The sequence below is a fragment of the Molossus molossus genome, unplaced genomic scaffold, assembly GCF_014108415.1.
Source record: "Molossus molossus isolate mMolMol1 unplaced genomic scaffold, mMolMol1.p scaffold_m16_p_5, whole genome shotgun sequence".
In the NCBI taxonomy this organism is placed as follows: domain Eukaryota; kingdom Metazoa; phylum Chordata; class Mammalia; order Chiroptera; family Molossidae; genus Molossus; species Molossus molossus.
The window spans coordinates 3,793,935-3,811,795 of record NW_023425388.1 but is presented as its reverse complement, the minus strand read 5'-3'; the positions used below and the strand labels follow the sequence as shown (position 1 = coordinate 3,811,795).

General features: G+C 53.1%; 1 protein-coding gene across 1 annotated transcript in view; it reads right to left on the bottom strand.

The window, feature by feature from the left end:
- Positions 1 to 15,777, bottom strand: part of CLIC6 (chloride intracellular channel 6) — a 44,259-nt gene extending 28,482 nt beyond the window's left edge. The window contains exon 1 of the mRNA XM_036243141.1: positions 14,406 to 15,777. Coding sequence (XP_036099034.1) covers positions 14,406 to 15,455 — 1,050 coding nt within the window. The 5' untranslated portion in view covers positions 15,456 to 15,777. The remainder of the gene's footprint in view (positions 1 to 14,405) is intronic.
- Between the last annotated feature and the right edge of the window lie 2,084 nt (positions 15,778 to 17,861).

Genomic DNA, 17,861 nt, shown 5'->3' with positions numbered 1-17,861 from the left:
CAAATACTTCAAAAGTTCATATGGAACCAAAAAAGACCTTGAATAGCCACAGCAATCTTGAAAAAGAAGAACAAAGTAGGAGGGATCACAATACCAGATTTCAGGTTATATTACAAAGCCACTGTAATCAAACAGCCTGGTACTGGCACAAGTACAGGCACATAGACCAGTGGAACAGAACAGAGAACTCAGAAATGGACCCAAGGCAATACGCTCAATTAATATTTGACAAAGGTGGCAAGAGCATACAGTGGAGTAAAGACAGCCTCTTTAATAAATGGTGTTGGGAAAACTGGACAGCTACATGCAAAAAAATGAAACTAGACCATCAACTTACACCATACACAAGAATAAACTCAAAATGGATAAAAGACTTAAATGTGACTCTTGAATCCATAAAAATCCTAGAAGAAACAGTAGGCAACAAAATTTCAGACATCATACGCAGCAGAATTTTCACTGATACATCACCTAAGGCAATAGAAACAAAGGAGAAAATGAACACGTGGGACTACATCAAACTCAAAAGCTTCTGCACAGCAAAAGATACAATCATCAAAATGGAAAGGAAACCCACTGTATGGGAGAACATCATTGCCAATGATACATCAGATGAGGGGTTAATTTCCTATATAGAGAGAGTGCTCATACAACTCAACAAAAGGAAGACAAAGAACCCAATTAAAAAATGGGCAGAGGAACAAAACAAACACCTCTCCAAACAGGACATACAAATGGCTAAGAGACATATAAAGAAATGCTCAACATCACTAATCATCAGAGAGATGCACATTAAAACAACAATGAGGTATCACCTCACACCTGTCAGAATGGCCACCATCAACAAATCATCAAACAACAAGTGTTGGTGAGGGTGTGGAGAAAAGGGGACTCTAGTACACTGCTGGTCGGAATGCAGACTGGTGCAGCAACTGTGGAAAACACTATGGGGTTACCTCAAAAAATTTAAAATAGCCCTGGCCAGTTTGGTTCAGCGGTTAGAGTGTCGGCCTGCGGTCCTGAGAGACCCGGGTTCGGTTCCCGCTAAGGGCGCGTACCTCGGTTGCAGTTTGTCCCCGGCCCTGGTTGGTTGTGCGGGTGGCAGCCACTCGATGTGTCCCTTTCACATCAATGTTTCTCTCTCTCTCTCTCTCTCTCTCTCTCTCTCTCTCTCTCTCTCTCTCTCTGTTCCTCTCCCTCCCACTCTACCTGAACAAAAAATGGAAAAATGTCCTCGGGTGAGGATTAAAAAAAAAAAAAAAAAATTTAAAATGGAACTGCCATTTGACCCAGTGATCCCAATTCTAGTAATATATCTTAAGAAGCCTGAAACACCCATTAAAAAGAATATATGTACCCTCATGTTCGTAGCAGCACTCTTTACAATAGCTAAGATCTGGAAACAGCCCAAATGTACATCACTAGATGAGTGGATAAAAAAGCTGTGGTACATATACACAATGGAATACTATGCAGCTGTAAGAAAGAAAGATCTCTTATCCTTTGAGACGACATAGAGGGACCGGAAAGTGTTATCCTAAGGGAAACAAGCCAAACAGAGAAAGACAAGTATCATATGATCTCACTTATTTGTGGAATATAATAAACATAACAGTCTGAGGAATGGGGTAGTCCCAGAGATGTGGAAGTGGGGTACAGACTGACAATCCCCAGAATAGTGGGTGGTGGGGGAGAGATAAACCACAGAACTTATATGCATGTACGCATAACCAATGGACATGGACAACAAAGCTGGGGACAGGGCGGGGAGGGTGGGGGACAGGGGTATCAGTGGGGGGGAAAGGAGAAACATGTGTAACAAAAATAAATTAATTAATTTAAAAAAAATAAAAAGTGCAAAAAAAAAAACTAATCATTTCATCCAACATTAGACCTCAGTCCTAAGAAACATACTTTAGATCTTAAAACTGAGAAACATAGCTCTGAGCTTTTCAAAAAGCCTATTAACCCTAAATACATCACCCACGATGTATAGGGCCCGTGCTTGGTGACCATCATAACAATCAGCGTATTATCAGGTGGACTGGGTGGTCGGTCACCCTTGACCCACATAGCTTAATCCCTGAACCAAGTGGCTCTTAGCTTCGAGTTCTGGCCCCAGGCTCAGTTCTGTCAGAGTTCATTATCACAGTGGGTGGACCAGTCACAAGCAGCCCACGGATGACCCAGATGGAACTGGCTATTTATCCTCACGTACGAATTGTGCTTTAAAAACTCCAGGGCTATTTTTAATCCCTATTTAATAATATGGCCTGATCCCAACAGGAGCTTTTACATGGGGATGAAAAGCGTATTTCCCGGTAAAATTCTCACGAGGAACTGTTACAACAAAGGACCGTCTTGTTCTGGAAAGCCAGCTTAACCACACACCTGCTTTATAGGTCCCGGGGGTCCACCCTCTTGAGGGGTGGAGAGTGTTTCAACAGCGACTCACAGGGCCGCAGGTCTGGCCACAGGGGTCCCCCTTCCCTCTGCCCGGCGCCTCCTTTGAACGTCAGCAAACAACTCCACGCCTCTCGCCCTGGCCCTGTCTTTACACTCACCCAGATTTCACCAGCTTCCAGGAGACATAAGCCCCCAGTTCCACCCACCGAGCATCTCAAAACAAACCACCCCGAATGCACCAGCCGACAGCGTTTATTACGGCTCCTGAGTTTCTGAGTCAGGGATTTGGACAAGGCTGGACTGGCTGGTCCTTCTGTCCCATGTGCCAGCCCTGCGGCCCCGCCTGTTCGGGAGACTGGGCTGTGCCCATGGACGGAGAAGTGACTGAGGGCAGTGGACCAGCTGGGCCCCTGGAGCGGGTCAGAGACTTGGGTGCTCAGGGTTCACCCTACAGATTTCGCAGAACGTAAATCTTACAACCCCGTGAGCTGGCTCCCTCTGAGCCAGGGTGTCACCAGTCCGATGGCATTACAGACACTGGCTTCCGTCCGAGCACAGTCATCGTGCAGCGACTCCAGTGCCCTGCCTGTGGAACGTCCTTCTGGCCGTTCCGTCTCTGTGGCTGGGGACTAGCGTCAGGAATGCAGGGGAAGACCAAGTGGGGGAGAGTGACAGGGCCACTCAGTGGCGGCCAGCTGGTGGACGGGCTGGTCTGAGGGGCCCAAGGCAGCGGCACACGCTTCCTAGTGTCGTGGCCTAGGTGGCGGGAAGGCAGGGCTCAGCTGGGACTGTCCGACGGAGCACCGTCAGGCAGCGAAACGGAAGGGGGTTGGGGCAGTGGGTGCAAAAGGTGAAGGGATTAAGTACAGCTGGTCAGTCGGAACAACAGTCACGGGATGTGAGGTGCAGCACGGGAAATAGGGTCAATAACATGGTAGGAGCTGAGCAAGGTGTCGGATGGGCCCTAGATTCACAGGGTGGTCACCTCGAATAACATATAAATGTCCAATCACTGGGTTGTACTCCTCAAACTAATACAATATTAAATGTCAATGGTAATTGTTCACATTTTTGAAAAGGTGGCCCGTGAACACGGCAGGGACGACACAGCCCTGGTGAGGAAGGAGCCCAGCTCACGCACACCGGGTTCTGCTGCTCGCCAAGCCGGCAGGAGGGCAGGCGGGTTCGGGAGACCCAGACCCCGCTCCAGACCATGGAGAGCACGGCAGGACAGCCGAGGGCGGGCAGCCGTCTCCCACCTCACGCTGCTCCGCTTCGGGCTGTGCCCCAATGCTCTGGTCGTTTGTTTGTGGATCCAATTCTTTCCTAACCAGAGACAACTTTAGCAGTGTCTGAAAACAATGGAGTTTGGAGTTAATCCTCACCTGAGGATATTTTTTCCATTGATTTTTTTGTTTGTTTGTTTGTTTGTTTTTTAGATAGAATGTAGAGGGAGAGAGAGAGAGAAACATCTGTGTGAGAGACACATCAATTGGTTGCCTCCCACACGACCCTACTGGGACCGGGGATCAAACGCACAACCAAGGCACCTGCCCCTGACCAGGAATCAAACCCCAGACTCTTCAGTCCGCGGGCCGATGCTCCAACCACCGAGCCGAACCGGCCAGGGCGAGTTTTTGTTTTTTGAACCCTCAGTGATGGGCAGGGCAAGTCTCTGCAGTATTGACTGCCGCAAATCCCCACACCTGGTCCGACAGCCCAGCACGCCTGGGTGTGGCTGTTTACGACGGCAAGAACCACAGCGTGTCGGCTGCAGTGGCACTTGACACAAACTGTCCCCTCCGCCCGATATGCTAATCCCTCTTGAGCACCGAAGTCTGGTGCGTTAAGTGACACGCTGCGTGCAGCCGGCGACTCCTCCCGCCCGGCCATTCCTGGGACCAGAGCTGAAGGCACCGCTGGAGTTCAAGCCAAGGGACCCACATGGGGAGAGACCAAGTCTTTCCGAGGTTGTCTGAACTGCCACCTCAGGTCCTGGCAGGAAAGGCACCAAAAAGTATCCATTTTCCCCATTTAGGGAGAAAGCCTGGTGTACCTGCGACTCCAGACCAACAACACGTGTATCCTGTGTGGCCTTCAGCAGGAGGCGGCTGTGACGTGCCGACTGTTTATCCACGTGGGATGGCAGGTGTCCCGAGGGCCCCTTCAGAACCCCCTGTGCTCCCACTGAGACAGCAATGACCGCCCTGCCCTGCCCCTGTCCCCACCGCCGCTGAAGGGCCGGGAGCTTGGGGACCTTCAAGGTCTTTGAGGTCCTTCCCACTGGGCCGCAGCCCCCTCAGCCCAGGAAGGTTCGAAACCACAGACGTGACCGTCGGCTCTCTCCCGCAGCTGCCCCGGGCCCGTGGCTTCCCAGGGACAGTTCTGCGCGGTCACGCCCCCACCCCCGGAGACAAGAGGGCACACGCTGCTTCTCTGCTGAGAAGCAACCCTGCTCCCCAGAGGACAAAGAAATGACCGTGCCCGGGGCCCCTGCGATGTGCCCAAGTCACGTCCTGTGTGTGACTTCATGCCACGGGGACTTGCTGCAGTTAATGCAGAGACACTGCCCATCACTGAACACAAAAATAAACTCCATTGCTTTCAGACACTGTCAAACTTTTCTTAAACCAGATAAAGTAAATAAGGACTTGGGTCCACGAACAAACGACCAGAGCATTGGGGCACACCCCGAAACGGAGCAGCGTGAGGTGGGAGACGGCTGCCCGCCCTCGGCCGTCCTGCCCTGTTCTCCATAGTCTGGAGGGGGGTCTCGTTCTCCCGAACCCGCCTGACCTCCTGCCGGCGGGAACCCGGTGTGCGTGAGCTGGGCTCCTTCCTCACCAAGGCCGTGCCGTCTCTGCCGTGTTCACGGCCACCTTGAGGCCACCACGCTGCAGGGCTGCCTGCCTGACGGTGCTCCGTCGCACAGTCCCAGCTGAGCCCTGCCTTCCCGCCACCTAGGCCACGACACTAGGAAGCGTGTGCCGCTGCCTTGGGCCCCTCAGACCAGCCCGTCCACCAGCTGGCCGCCACTGAGTGGCCCTGTCACTCTCCCCCACTTGGTCTTCCCCTGCATTCCTGACTCTAGTCCCCTGCCACGGAGACGGAACGGCCAGAAGGACGTTTCACAGGCAGGGCACTGGAGTCGCTGCACGATGACTGTGCTCGGACGGAAGCCAGTGTCTGTAATGCCATCGGACTGGTGACACCCTGGCTCAGAGGGAGCGAGCTCACGGGTTGTAGATTTACGTTCTATGAAATCTGTAGGGTGAACCCTGAGCACCCAAGTCTCTGCACCCGCTCCAGGGGCCCAGCTGGTCCACTGCCCTCAGTCACTTCTCCGTCCATGGGCACAGCCCAGTCTCCCGAACAGACAGGGCCGCTGCAGGTGGCAGAGCCCGTGCTCAGAGATCGGGGGCCACATCTCAGTGGTCACATCTGGTTGCCACTGCCCACCGGCCAGCCTGCCCTTCCCACCCGTCCCTGCACCCCGTGCCCCTTCCTCACATGGTATTTTAAGGGTTTCCTCCGGGATCCTTCACGAGGCTGAAGACAGGAGAGCGACGCCCATCGCCCTGGTCATTGTCCCCGCCCCAGGCCACACACACTGTCTGATAATGGCGGGTAATCCATGAATATTTGCTTTAAGTAGCCACTTGGGTCCAGACCACTCCGTGACAAGGGAGACAGCAGCTGTTACTCCTCCCACCTCACAAGACGCAAGCTTCTCGCGGACAAGCGAGTGCAGAGGGAAGAGAAACAGTGCGTCAGGGGCAGAGTCCGTAAACCGAGCCGACATCCGGAATTAGAGGATTTTTGCCGTGCGGTGACTCCTTGCAGGCAAGCACAGGATTAGACTCACCCTTACGGACAGGACACGTTTATGTGAACGGTCTGTGCTTCTCCATGGAGCTGCTCTCTCAGAAGCTTCCACGTGCTCTTCCCAATCTCTGGTGTTTGCGGTTCCAGTGCCCGCCCTACCCTCTGCCCCCCGCACACAAGCTGGAGGGGCTCCCGCATCTCACGGGACCCCCACAACGATTTGTCGTCATCCTCTTTAAGTTTGGGTCCATTCCCTCAACCACAGTGAGCACACAGAGATCTGTGTAGGAGACACCAACCTCACGAACAACATTTTGATGTCACTCATCACCGGCGATTCCCGTCCACGGTGGTTTTTGTTTGTGGGGATCAAGCTCGCTCGATAGCCGGCAAGCCAGGATCCAAGACAGGGCCGCACGGGCACCAAGTGCCCTGCTTTGTCTCGGAGAGGAATTCCTACAGTGTACGTAAGAGTCTGAGCCCGAAAGGCCACGTGTCTGATTCGAAGGTAACCTGCTCATTACCAAGAACGGGGCAGAGGCACGACTTGAAGGACGTGCTCTCGCAGGACCTAAGTCAGAAAAGATAGAGTAAAACAAAGCAGTTCAAGATTCCGGGAAACGAAGGTGCTCTCACCACTTACGCTGTCTCCCCAGCAATCAATGACCAGAAACCACTGTGACTAAGAGGAGGAATTACTCCAGTACAAATCATCAACGCAAGCTCATAACAAATATCTGAAATTCACATCGCAGACCAAGGTTCAATTTTCTGGATGTAAAACTCAGGAAGAATAAGGCTGAAAGGCCATTTAAAAAATGGGTAAAGCAGCCAGTTCACAGAAAAAAGAGTTACCAACAGTCTTTAAATATATAAAACCTCACTAAAGAAAAAAAAGACGTGAATTAAACGACGGTGGGCATCCTTTCTCCTCTCTCAGGTTCGGAAAGTTGAGGGAACAAACAGGGCGCCACGTAGTGTGGGGGGAACACTCTTTGGGGTAACAGCTTTGAAGAGGAGATTTCATAAAGGTCATCAAAATCTGAACACGCGTATCCTTGCCCCTAGCAATCCCATTTCTAAGAATTCGGGTTCACATGCGATTTAACTGCAGGGTGCTCACTGCAGCAGGGGTTCCCGTGTGTATCAACAAGAGCAAACCACCTGAACACCCACCCGAGAGGAGCCGCTGATGCAGACACCATGGCCAGAGAGCTGTGACATGGTATCAGGGGTATGAAAGAGGCACAGACATCAGTAGGGAATGATTTCTAAGATGTACACTTAGGAAAGCAAGATGTAACCCGATGTATTGCCAGTGTACTGCTTTTTAGGGGGAGGGGGTGGAAGGATGGGTATAGTATTTTTAAAAACATGTCCACACTTGGGGTCAAGTATATGATGAAAGATGATTTGACTTTGGTTTTCTCTTTAAAAGGCAGAGTTAAGCCCTGGCTGGTTTGGCTCAGCGGTTAGAGCGTCGGCCTGCGGTCCAGAGAGACCCGGGTTCGGTTCCCGCTAAGGGCACGTACCTCGGTTGCAGTTTGTCCCTGGCCTTGGTTGGTCGTGCGGGTGGCAGCCACTCGATGGGTCCCTTTCACGTCGATGTTTCTCTCTCTCTCTCTCAACAAAAAATGTAAAATAATAAATAAATAAATAAATAAATAAATAAATAAATAAATAAATAAGTAAGTAAGTAAGTAAATAAAAGGCGGAGTTAATTCCGCCCTCCTTGAGGGCTGGACTTAGTGACTAGAATAAGTCAAGCCCGAGGGAGAAAGTCCAGGGAATGAGCCTCCTGCCAACAGACAGGAGTCCATCACCTTGGAAGTGGGCCTCCAGCCCCAGTCAGTCCTTCAGATGAGACCACAGCCCTGCCAACGTCTCCAGTGCAATCTCGTAGCCAGAACTACCAGCTGAGCGGCTCCCCAACTCCTGACACAGGAAAACTGTGAGCAATAAACGCTCGTTGTTCAAATGCTAGTCCTGGAGGGCGTCGTTACAGGGCGGTAGGTCAGTAACACAGTGAGCACATTTACGCACGTGCGTGGATGGTCCGGGAGGACTTACGGTGCTCGCTGGGGAAAACCGACAGGCTGGGCCTCAGTGGAAGAAGGCTTGCTGCTCGTTAGACTGTAGGTCTTATGTTAATAAATGTTTTATTATCCTAATATAGTATCTTTTTTTAAAATCAGTGATTACATTTTACAAAAGAATCCCATGAGCTACATGAGTGACCAACCTGTGTATAAATATGTTTAATCTCTACTTTATTTCAACCTTACTTAAGCCAAGATTATGGACGTCGCAGGCAAAAGTAAAATCCTGACCTGGCCGGTGTGGCTCAGCGGTTAGAGCGTCGGCCCACGGACTGATGAGTCGCGGGTTCAATTCCGGTCAAGGGCACGTACCTCGGTTGCAGTTTGGTCCCCAGCCCTGGTTGGGTTCGTGTGAGAGGCAGCCAGTCGATGTGTTTCTCACGTCGATGTTTCTCCCTCCCCCCTCCCAGCTCTATCTGAAGATAAATGAAAGACTATCCTAGGTGAGGAGTAAAAAACATCCTAACAATATATATGAGATGATTAGAGTCTCGAATATTTCTTGCTGTGATAGATTCTTTACTCAACAGCTTCTTTATTCGACATTCCTCTTTCACTTTGCTGAATAAGCGCCGACCTGGTGCCAGAGGTAACGACAGCGATCTAGCTCCAGGTAATGAATCAAAGCAGGTTTATCTAGGAGTCAGCGAGCCTGTTCTAAGGGGCCTGATGGGGAAAATGTTTCAGACTTTGTTGACACCGGCTAAAGACGGAATTGGACTATTCTATCTCCTTAGCTCCTTACGCTGTGGAGAAAACAGCTCCCCCAACCCAGCCCAGACACAGAGCCCCCTTTATGAATCACCACTCCGCCCGAAAAGGAGCAGAGAAAATCATGAGAGGTAAGGTTTAGGAGATTTAAACATCTGCCTCCCCAACTCGCAGAGAAAACGTTGCCGACTGTCACAGGAGCTCAGAGAATAGCTAGAGCAAAGTCAGCCTATTTCAGAGAATCTTGAAGAACTCGTACTAGGGATGATCCTTAAAGGGCCCCACTCTCTGTGTCTCCCCAACACAACGAAATCAGCAACTACTCAGTGACTGCTGCTGTCCCTGCAGGCCCGCCCATCCGTGCTCTTCCAGTCTGCCCTTCCTATCAGCGTGGCCCGGGCGCCTGTTCTGTGCCCACCATGCTGGGGCTGGGAGAACAATGGGGAGCCAACTCTACGGTCCCTGCTTCCGCAAGCTTCCAGCCCGGTGGCCACGTGCCAGCTCTGTCCTCCAGGCTGGGTGGCCAGCTCTGTGAGGCAGGGCCCGTCAGTCTTGTTGACACTGTGTCCCCGACTAGAGCTCAGTGCCTGACACACAGCGGGCGGTAAGCCCACGCACGCTGAGCGAGCACAGTGATCCACAGCACTGTGACCGACTTGAACCGGAAGCACGGATCAGAGCTTGGGGGTTTGCTCACCCCTTCAAGCTCTAGGTTTTCTGTCTCCAAGTGTCTGAAACCAAAGGGTAGACTGGCACTGTTAAAGGACCCAGTGTGGTGTTTCTGCAAACCCTCAAGGAGGTGGGATATCTCAGTGGACCGCATGGAGAACAGCGGGCCATGGGGAGCCACGGATATAAAGGGATCCACTGTGAGAAGGAGGAAGAGGAGGAGGAGCTCATGCAGATGGTAAGCACAATGGCTCACTTACCCCATTCAGTCCAGAGCATATGACCCCTCAGCCCTAACATGGCACCAGGAGTCACAAGCTCCCCAGAGCCCTATGGGTTCCAACATCTGTAGCCTGACGACCAGATGTCTTCATGGAGCAGCGTGGCTCTGGCCTTCCACAAGGGACACTGGACCAGGACCACAGGGACAGGTCTTGTGTCCAGCTTCACACTAGCTGAGTCACCTTGACCCAATCATGCCCAGGAAGCGCAGACTGAGAATCTACCATGAGCCCACGGCCACGCCGGCGGTGAGGACACCGTGTGGATCTCAACTAGTGTGCACACGCTGTGTGCATGTGTGTGTGCACGTGTGTAAGAGCAGAGAAGACGGGAAGTTCTGCCTCCGTCTCCACCCCAACTAACCCTCTACAAAGTGCGTGCATGTGATTTATAAGCGAGTTGTACAAGACACTCAGAAAACGAATGACAAAAATATCATTAGAGTCACGGAAGTGCATTTTTGCTCATGTCCCTTCAGAATACAGCGTCCACACATTGTTATGAAAATACATCCCCTTTTCAGGCTCCTGGGAGACCCGGCCCCACAGAGCAGGTCTCAACATGCTCTCTCCCAGTGAAATGTGCACGGACAGCCGCAGCCTACTGGTCTACCAGAGGTCCCAACAAATTCCCGACTCAGTACTGTCCTGCCAGAGGTTGGGGGGTGTGGCAAAGCTTGGATGACTTGAGTGATTTATGGATTGGCTGGGGGAGGCATTTCTGGGTGACAAATATTCAAGGACTGTGTCTTTCTTGAGTTTTACTTGAGGCATTCCCAACCTCTCCAGAGAACCCAAATGTGGGGACAAGCTCCAGGCTGAGCAGTAGATCTATAGGACGAGTTCCGTGTATGGCGTCCAAAACACAGCTTAAGAAACCATTGGGCTCTGGCCCAGGGTTATTCACTGGTCACACTGAGGTTTTTTTAAGTCATTAGAATCTGCCAGGAAATCCAGATCTCAAACTCTCCCACCCCTAGACTCTGCCTCACAGTATACGCGCTGGATTAGGAGAACCAAACCTGTAAGTGAGACTTCCCTAGCGACAGATCCCACGCCCTGGGAGGCCCGCCTTCGTTCCTCGTTGCTAGCATTCTGTCCTCGGCTGCCGCTACGTTGGTATGTTATTACATTGCTGCTCCTTGTCGTTATGGGTACAGAAGAAAATAATCTTTCTTACTAAATATTTTGCAAAGTCACCCACTCATTTGATGACAAATGAACACTTTTTCGAGAAAAAAAAAAAAACCTGAAAATTAGCACTCTGGGCAATTAATTTACCATACGATTAGTCAAGGGTGCTTTCTTCAGTCTATTCTGCACATTCCTGGATCTTTTACATCCAAGAATACTTTCTCACACACTTACAGGATGAAACAGGAAACTAGTCAGATGATGTGCTCACTAAGGTGGGAACTATCGACCACCAGGTAGCTAAAACTAGAAGCCGATTTTATCATTATGTATTACTGGGTTACATGGCATTACTTCCTGGTATACTTGGAATCAGTACGTTTACTTTTAAGAATAGGAAGAAATGGAACAGTTAAAAGTTCAAAGATAGGACATGGGCTAAGTAATCTCAAACGGTGTTGACGAGGCTACCCTATGAAGGCGAGGGCACAGCTTGGGAGGACACTGTGGCACTGTCCCTGAAAAACAGCACTGTAAGTTCCACACGCCAGTGATGGCTTAGGACTCACCATGACACAGCTTCCAGGACCTGTCAGGAGGTCAGGTGTCCACTCTGGGATCGAGAGTCCAAATAAAACGGAGCCCAAAGAAGGAACCTAAAGAGGTTAACTCTGGCAATGAAATCCTGTTCTGAACTAATCTAAGGGTTCTAAACCAAGTATCACAAACTCAGAAGGGATAACAGTCTAGTGGGGCTTTGCTTGTTTTTTTGCTCTGGGGCCTTAGGTTTTGTTTTTAAAGAACATGATTGCAGGATAAGAAGAAAGTGAGAGGCCCGAGCCATTCTATGAGTCACATCTTAAGTGTCGCTCAGAAGTTGGATCGTGCAGTAGTTGCCTGAAAATCAATCTCTCTGTTTGGAGATTTGTTTGTTTCCTTAAAGGAAAAAAAAGGATAACAGATCAACTGTTCGTGGGCCAATCACGAGAGTAAAGCCTGGATATGCCATCTGTGGTATGCTCCTGCATCTGCCAGTATACCACTCCTGAGCAGGATCTGAGAAAACAACCTCTTTGTACTTTTCATCACATCCTTGTCCCCAGAGAATCAAGGTAATTAGCTACCTAGAGGGATTTGCCCTAAAGACATTAAAAAATAAAGTGGAAGGTCAGGGATGAAGTGGGAAGGGGGGTGTTTGTGAGCAAAAGCAATGAAAGTTATGAGAACCAGCAGATGTAGCAGTAAGAACCCCCACCTAGACTGAGTTATTTCAAGCCAGGTGCTGTTCTAAGTGCTTTATTTAATCCTTGAATCCCCACAACAACCTCACTGGGTAGGTACTATTATTGTTCCCATTTTATCCATAAGCAACAAAAGCACAGAAAGGTTACGTTGCTTGCCCAAGGTCACACAGCAAGAAAGGAGCTGAGCCAGGATGTGATCCTGAACACCCACGAGCTCTCTGGTCCCTGCTACTGACACCACAGCCCACTCCCTCAGGCAGGCCGCCACCCATTCAGCCTTCATCGCGTCCCAGACCCGTGCTCCGTGCCAGAGTTGTAAGATGAATTTCACACGGTCCAGGGAGGAGACAGCACACAGAGGGTAGCGCTGTGTGTGAGGGGAACTTCAACAGAGGGACAGCCGACCCAGAGTGGCTTCGGAAGAGACTTCCCAGAGGAGGCAATACCTGCTCTGAATCTCGGACACACAGATAAGCAGGCAGAGGGCATGAAGGAGGGGTATAGTTGGCATAGCAGTACCATGGTGACAAAGGGTGGGAATATCCAGTCAATGCCAATGAGGCAGGAATAACATTACGAAGGGCCTTGTACCTGGCTTCAGGAGCGTGGATTTATCTGAACGTCTACAATAAACCACTGAAGAACTTGACACCAGGAAACAAAATGATCAGGTCTTTTTCCCTAAGTCACTGGTTATCATCAAGGGACTAGACTGGAGGGGGCCAAGGACGGAAGCAGGAACACTAGGTGGAAAGCGGTTACTATATTTCAAAACTGTATCAAGAGGCTGCAGTGATGTAACCACACGTGAGAGCACTAGCAATTTCTTGCCCCGAGGAGCAGGTGTGGGCACCCAGCAGCACCCTGAGCCGGCGTTCCCCCTCCCCGAACCTCCCTGCAGACTTCCGGTCCCCAGTGGCCTCCCGAGGGGTTGTGCCTTCAGGTTAGGTCCCGATACAGAAACTTCACTTGTCCCAGGGTCTTAAAAAATGAAACAAACGCTCGCCCTTTCTTCCCTAACCCCCTCTCCACTCAAACAACCGTGGAAATCCTGGTGTTAATCACTCTGGGAATGTTTCTTTTTTTTTGCTTATTAGAATGTGCTTACATTTCAGTCAAGGAGGTTTCGGTCACAACGGGCTTCCATAAGCCTCGAGTATTTTGGAAGGATTATGATTCAACACACAGCGCGCATTCCTGACCTTATTATCTGCCTCATTATCTCAGGCTGGCCGAAGGTCTTTTCGCAAAGGGCCTTTTTGAACAAAAATCCCCGTGTGAGCTGCAGCTAGACCTTGCCCCTTAAGTTAGAGATGTAAAAATGCCCATTTAAACTCAAAACGTCCTCAGCTGTGTCGGTGACGACCGCTCATCAAAATCATTGCTCTTCTCCCATCTGAACTGAGGATGAAACCACGGCATAAAGGCAGACGCTGTGGAAGTCACCAGCATCCCGTATTCCTCCAAAACAAATGTTTAAAAGTTCCATCGATATTATAATTTAAGTAAAATGCTGTTTTCCTCCCAGACTTTATCGGTCTACCAGAATGGGATGCCTTGTTGGAGCTGATAACCTGGCCGGAGGCTTGGCCTCCGAGAGGTGATGCCCGGCGCTTCTCACATTACAACCCACTGTTCACACATGTTTCCACTTCAAGTATCAGAGCTTCTTTTGGCGGAAATTGCTTTGAATATCCACAGGGCTTGTCGTGGTTTTAAAAAGAAAGGAAAATATTTCTTTAACAACCTCCTGACTAGAAGGGTCAGTTAGGATTTTCAGGACAAAGGACAGTGGGGATGATGGCCCTGCACCCTGACTTCCCACCACGTCCACCCCAACCTCTCTGCTTCCAAACCAGCGCGGACTTCCCAACTCCGCTCGGTGAGGCCCAGGCTGCCCGCCTCCCTCCCCGGGTAGAAGCGCATGGAGACAGTCCGGACGCCAGAGCAGGATCCTCCACATCCCTCTGGGACTTGAGAAGACCAAGGCTAAGAAAGGCAGGGCCGCTGTAAGCGTTGGGGAACGCGAGCTTTACCTTCACGAAGAGGGTGATGTCGTGCTCCCGGCCCGCAGCCCCGTCCTCGGGCGCCTCGCCGTCCTCGCCGCCGCCGTTCAGGCGCGTCACCTCCGCGCCCTCGGCGCTGCCCTCCTCTGCCAGGTGGTTGCTGAGCTCCGCGGCCCGGGTCTCGCCATCCGCGCTGCCTCCGGGGGCCCCCTCGTCGCCCCCGGCGGCGGCGTCCTCGCCTGCCCCGTCTGGGCCAAGCACTTGCTTCTCCTCCTCTGCTACCTCCACCTCCTTCTCGAGTCCCTCCTGGTCCCCGTCCTCACCGACGTCTGCCCGCTCTGCCTCCTCTGTCCCCTGGGCCCCAGCCTCCTCCGCAGCTCCCACCTCTGCACCCCGAAACTCCCCTACAAGCCCCCCGAGGCTGCAGCCCCCACTGTCCGTCACTGTGGCCTCAAGAGACTCCCCCTGGGGCTGCGGGCTGCGGTCCCCTCCGGCCCCGGGCTCTCCCTCGGCCCCGGGCGCCACTGCCGCCAGCCCCTCGGACTCCATGCCGGCCCCTGGCGCGCCGGGCGCGCCGCTTCCCGGTTCCCCGGGGCCGCGGGCCGCCCCCTTCTCTGGCCTGGGGGTCGGGGGCTCCTCGGGCTCCCCCTGCGCCTCCTCCGGGAACTCGCCTTGCGCGCCGCTCCCGGGGCTCGTGTCCTCCACCTGCTCCGGGCCGCTCAACTCCTCCCCTGCCCGGGGACCCTCCACTCCCTCCGGGGCGCCCTCCGGGGCCTCCGCCCCGCCCTGCGCCCCGCCCGCTCCCCGCGTCTCGGCCCCCGGGTCGCCGCCCGCGCCCGGCGCCAGCTCTCCCGCGCGCCCTCCGTCTGGCCCCGCGTCTTCTCCCCGCTTCACCGCGGCCGTCGCGGCTGCGCCCGCCCCCTCGTCCCTCGGCGTCTCGCCGGCGCCCTCGCTCGCCTCCTCCCCCTTCGCCTCCGAGCCCGCGGCTCCGGGCTCGTCCGGTCTCTCCGCCACAAGCGCCTGGCCCTCCAGCGACCCCTGGGGACCCGGGCCCCCCTCTGGCTCTGTGGCCTCGGCCATGGCCGCAGACCCCTGTCCTTGGCTGGAGCCCCTTCCTCGCGGCGGCTGAGCGGGCAGGTGGCGCCGGGCGAAGGGCGCAGGGTCAAGGGCCACTGCGTCCCCTCTGAGAGGAAGCTTCGCGGCGGGCTTGGCGGGTCCCAGGCGGTGCCCTGGACGCGCGGGAAGAAATCCGCTCCGCCCAAGACACTGTGCCCCCTCTGCGGGGTGGCAGCTCCTCTGGGCTGGCGCTTCTCCCGTTCCGCGTCTGCGTCCCGCCCGGACTCTGATCCCAGCTGCGGTGCCCGGGACTCGGGCCGCCTGGCTGCTGCACCTTTGAGCGCCTGGCCCGCCGCCCCGGCGTTGACCAGAAGTCCTTGGTGCCAGCTCCATCCTCGCGGGCTTGGGCGGGGTTTGCCCCCCTTCCTCTCCCCCTGTCTGGGCGACCTGGGCGCCTGGCCAATGACAGCCTTTCTCATGGGCCCTGCGGGTTTCAGAGTAAAAGTCCCGGTTCTACTGGACACTCAGGTGTGTTCTGGGACAGCTTTAAATTCCAGAGACATTTACATCACCCCCCCCAAACACACCCCCTACACCCGAATCCCTAATCCCTCGTTGACCCCAGAGCCAAGTGTTAAGCCTCTGGGCTGGTACCAGCGGCACAATCCATGTTCTGTCTGGGTGTCCAAGAGCCAGGGTGGTAAACCCCGGAAGGAGAAGGGAGAGGCCACAGGCCACCTTCCAGTCCGCAGACCCCCTGGGAAGTCCCAGAGGCCTTGGATAGAAGCAAGAAGACCCAGCTGAGCTGCTCTGACCAGAGATGGGCTTGCTGTGCAGGGGGCCCCCTCTCCCCACAGGCCGAGCACACTGGGGGTCCTGCTTGGGAGAAGGTTCTGACCCCTCCCGAACGCTAAGAATCTGTATATCTTTCAGGTCAACACTTCTGCCTCTAAATTGTGTGTTAAGGGTTTGGGGAGGTGAAAATACCAGAGCTGAAGGTGGGGAGAAGCAGAGAATTACCAGGTTAGAAATCTCCCAGGATCATACACTAGAAACCTTTTCCCTAACAGTGGAAGTTACGGTGAAAATCATGGAGAAAGTTGGTCGTGAGCCAGGCTGGATCGTGTGGGCTTTTTGTGAGGAACTGGCTGCCTGGGTTGGCGCAGTCTGGATGTGGCAGAGGAGGGGTCCCCACTGAAGACTGGGGTGAGTTGTCAGACTCTCAATGGCCCCGTTCGCGGAGGGCTCTGTGATCCCAAAGACAAAGAGTGCCTTTGATATGGCGCAGAGTCACACATTTGGCCAATCACCGGGATGTCTCCGAATTCCCACTGTCCGTCACTGATGGGTGACAAGACAGGAGCCCGCTGTACCCAGATCCATTCCATCTCTCTCCAAGGTTGTGCCCTGTCTGGGAAGGAACCTGCCAGAAACTTCATCACCATGAAGCAAAGCACAGCACAGCACTGGCCCCTGTGAGCTAGAAAACACGGCAGACAGGGACCTGCTCTGCCGAAGCCCCAGCCGCCCGGAGACGGGCCCTGCCCTATTCTCAAGGCAAGGAAACAGCCTTCAGCTTGATTTCTTTTTTTTTTATCCTCACCCGAGGACATTTTTCCATTTTTTTTGTTTAGATAGAGTGGGAGGGAGAGAGGGGAAGAGAGAGAGAGAGAGGGAAACATCGATGTGAAAGGGACCCATCGAGTGGCTGCCACCCGCACGACCAGCCAGGACCGGGGATAAACTGCAACCGAGGTACATGCCCTTAGCGGGAACTGAACCCGGGTCTCTCTGGACCGCAGGCCGACGCTCATACCGCTGAGCCAAATCGGCCAGGGCGGGCCTTATTTCTTAAGGAAGAAAGAAGCCAGAGCCTTCAGCCCCAAACGGCAAACACAGGGCAGAATTACAGACCCTTATGCAAATCCCGGAGGTCATCAGTGTTTCAGAAGAAAAGAATTCTTAGAAAGACGACGAGCGCTCAGAGTGCGTGTTGCGGAACACTGACACCACCCTGTGATCAGTGACCAGCTCCCCAGTGGGTGGGACATGTAAAAATCATACATAGCTTCAGGGGCCCCAGGTCAAGTTCACCAGACAAGTTCTGCTCAGTCTGGTTTTGCTTCCAGGTGAGTCCCCCAGAAGCTTGCGTTTTCAGAGCTTCGCAGATTTCTGAGTGTGTATAAGGACTGTGGCCTGTGACCCACTGAAGGGCTCTAGGTTTATCTGCCCTGCTTGAAAATATCCAAGATTGTTACATCTGTCAGTTTGTTCTCTTTTTTTGTTTGTTTTATTGACTTTAGAGAGAAAGGAAGGGAGAGGGAGAGAGAGATGGAAACATGGATGAGAGAGAACATCGACTGGCCGCCTCCTGCATGCCCCCACTGGGGATCGGACCCACAACCTGGGCGTGCGTCCTGGTTAGGAATC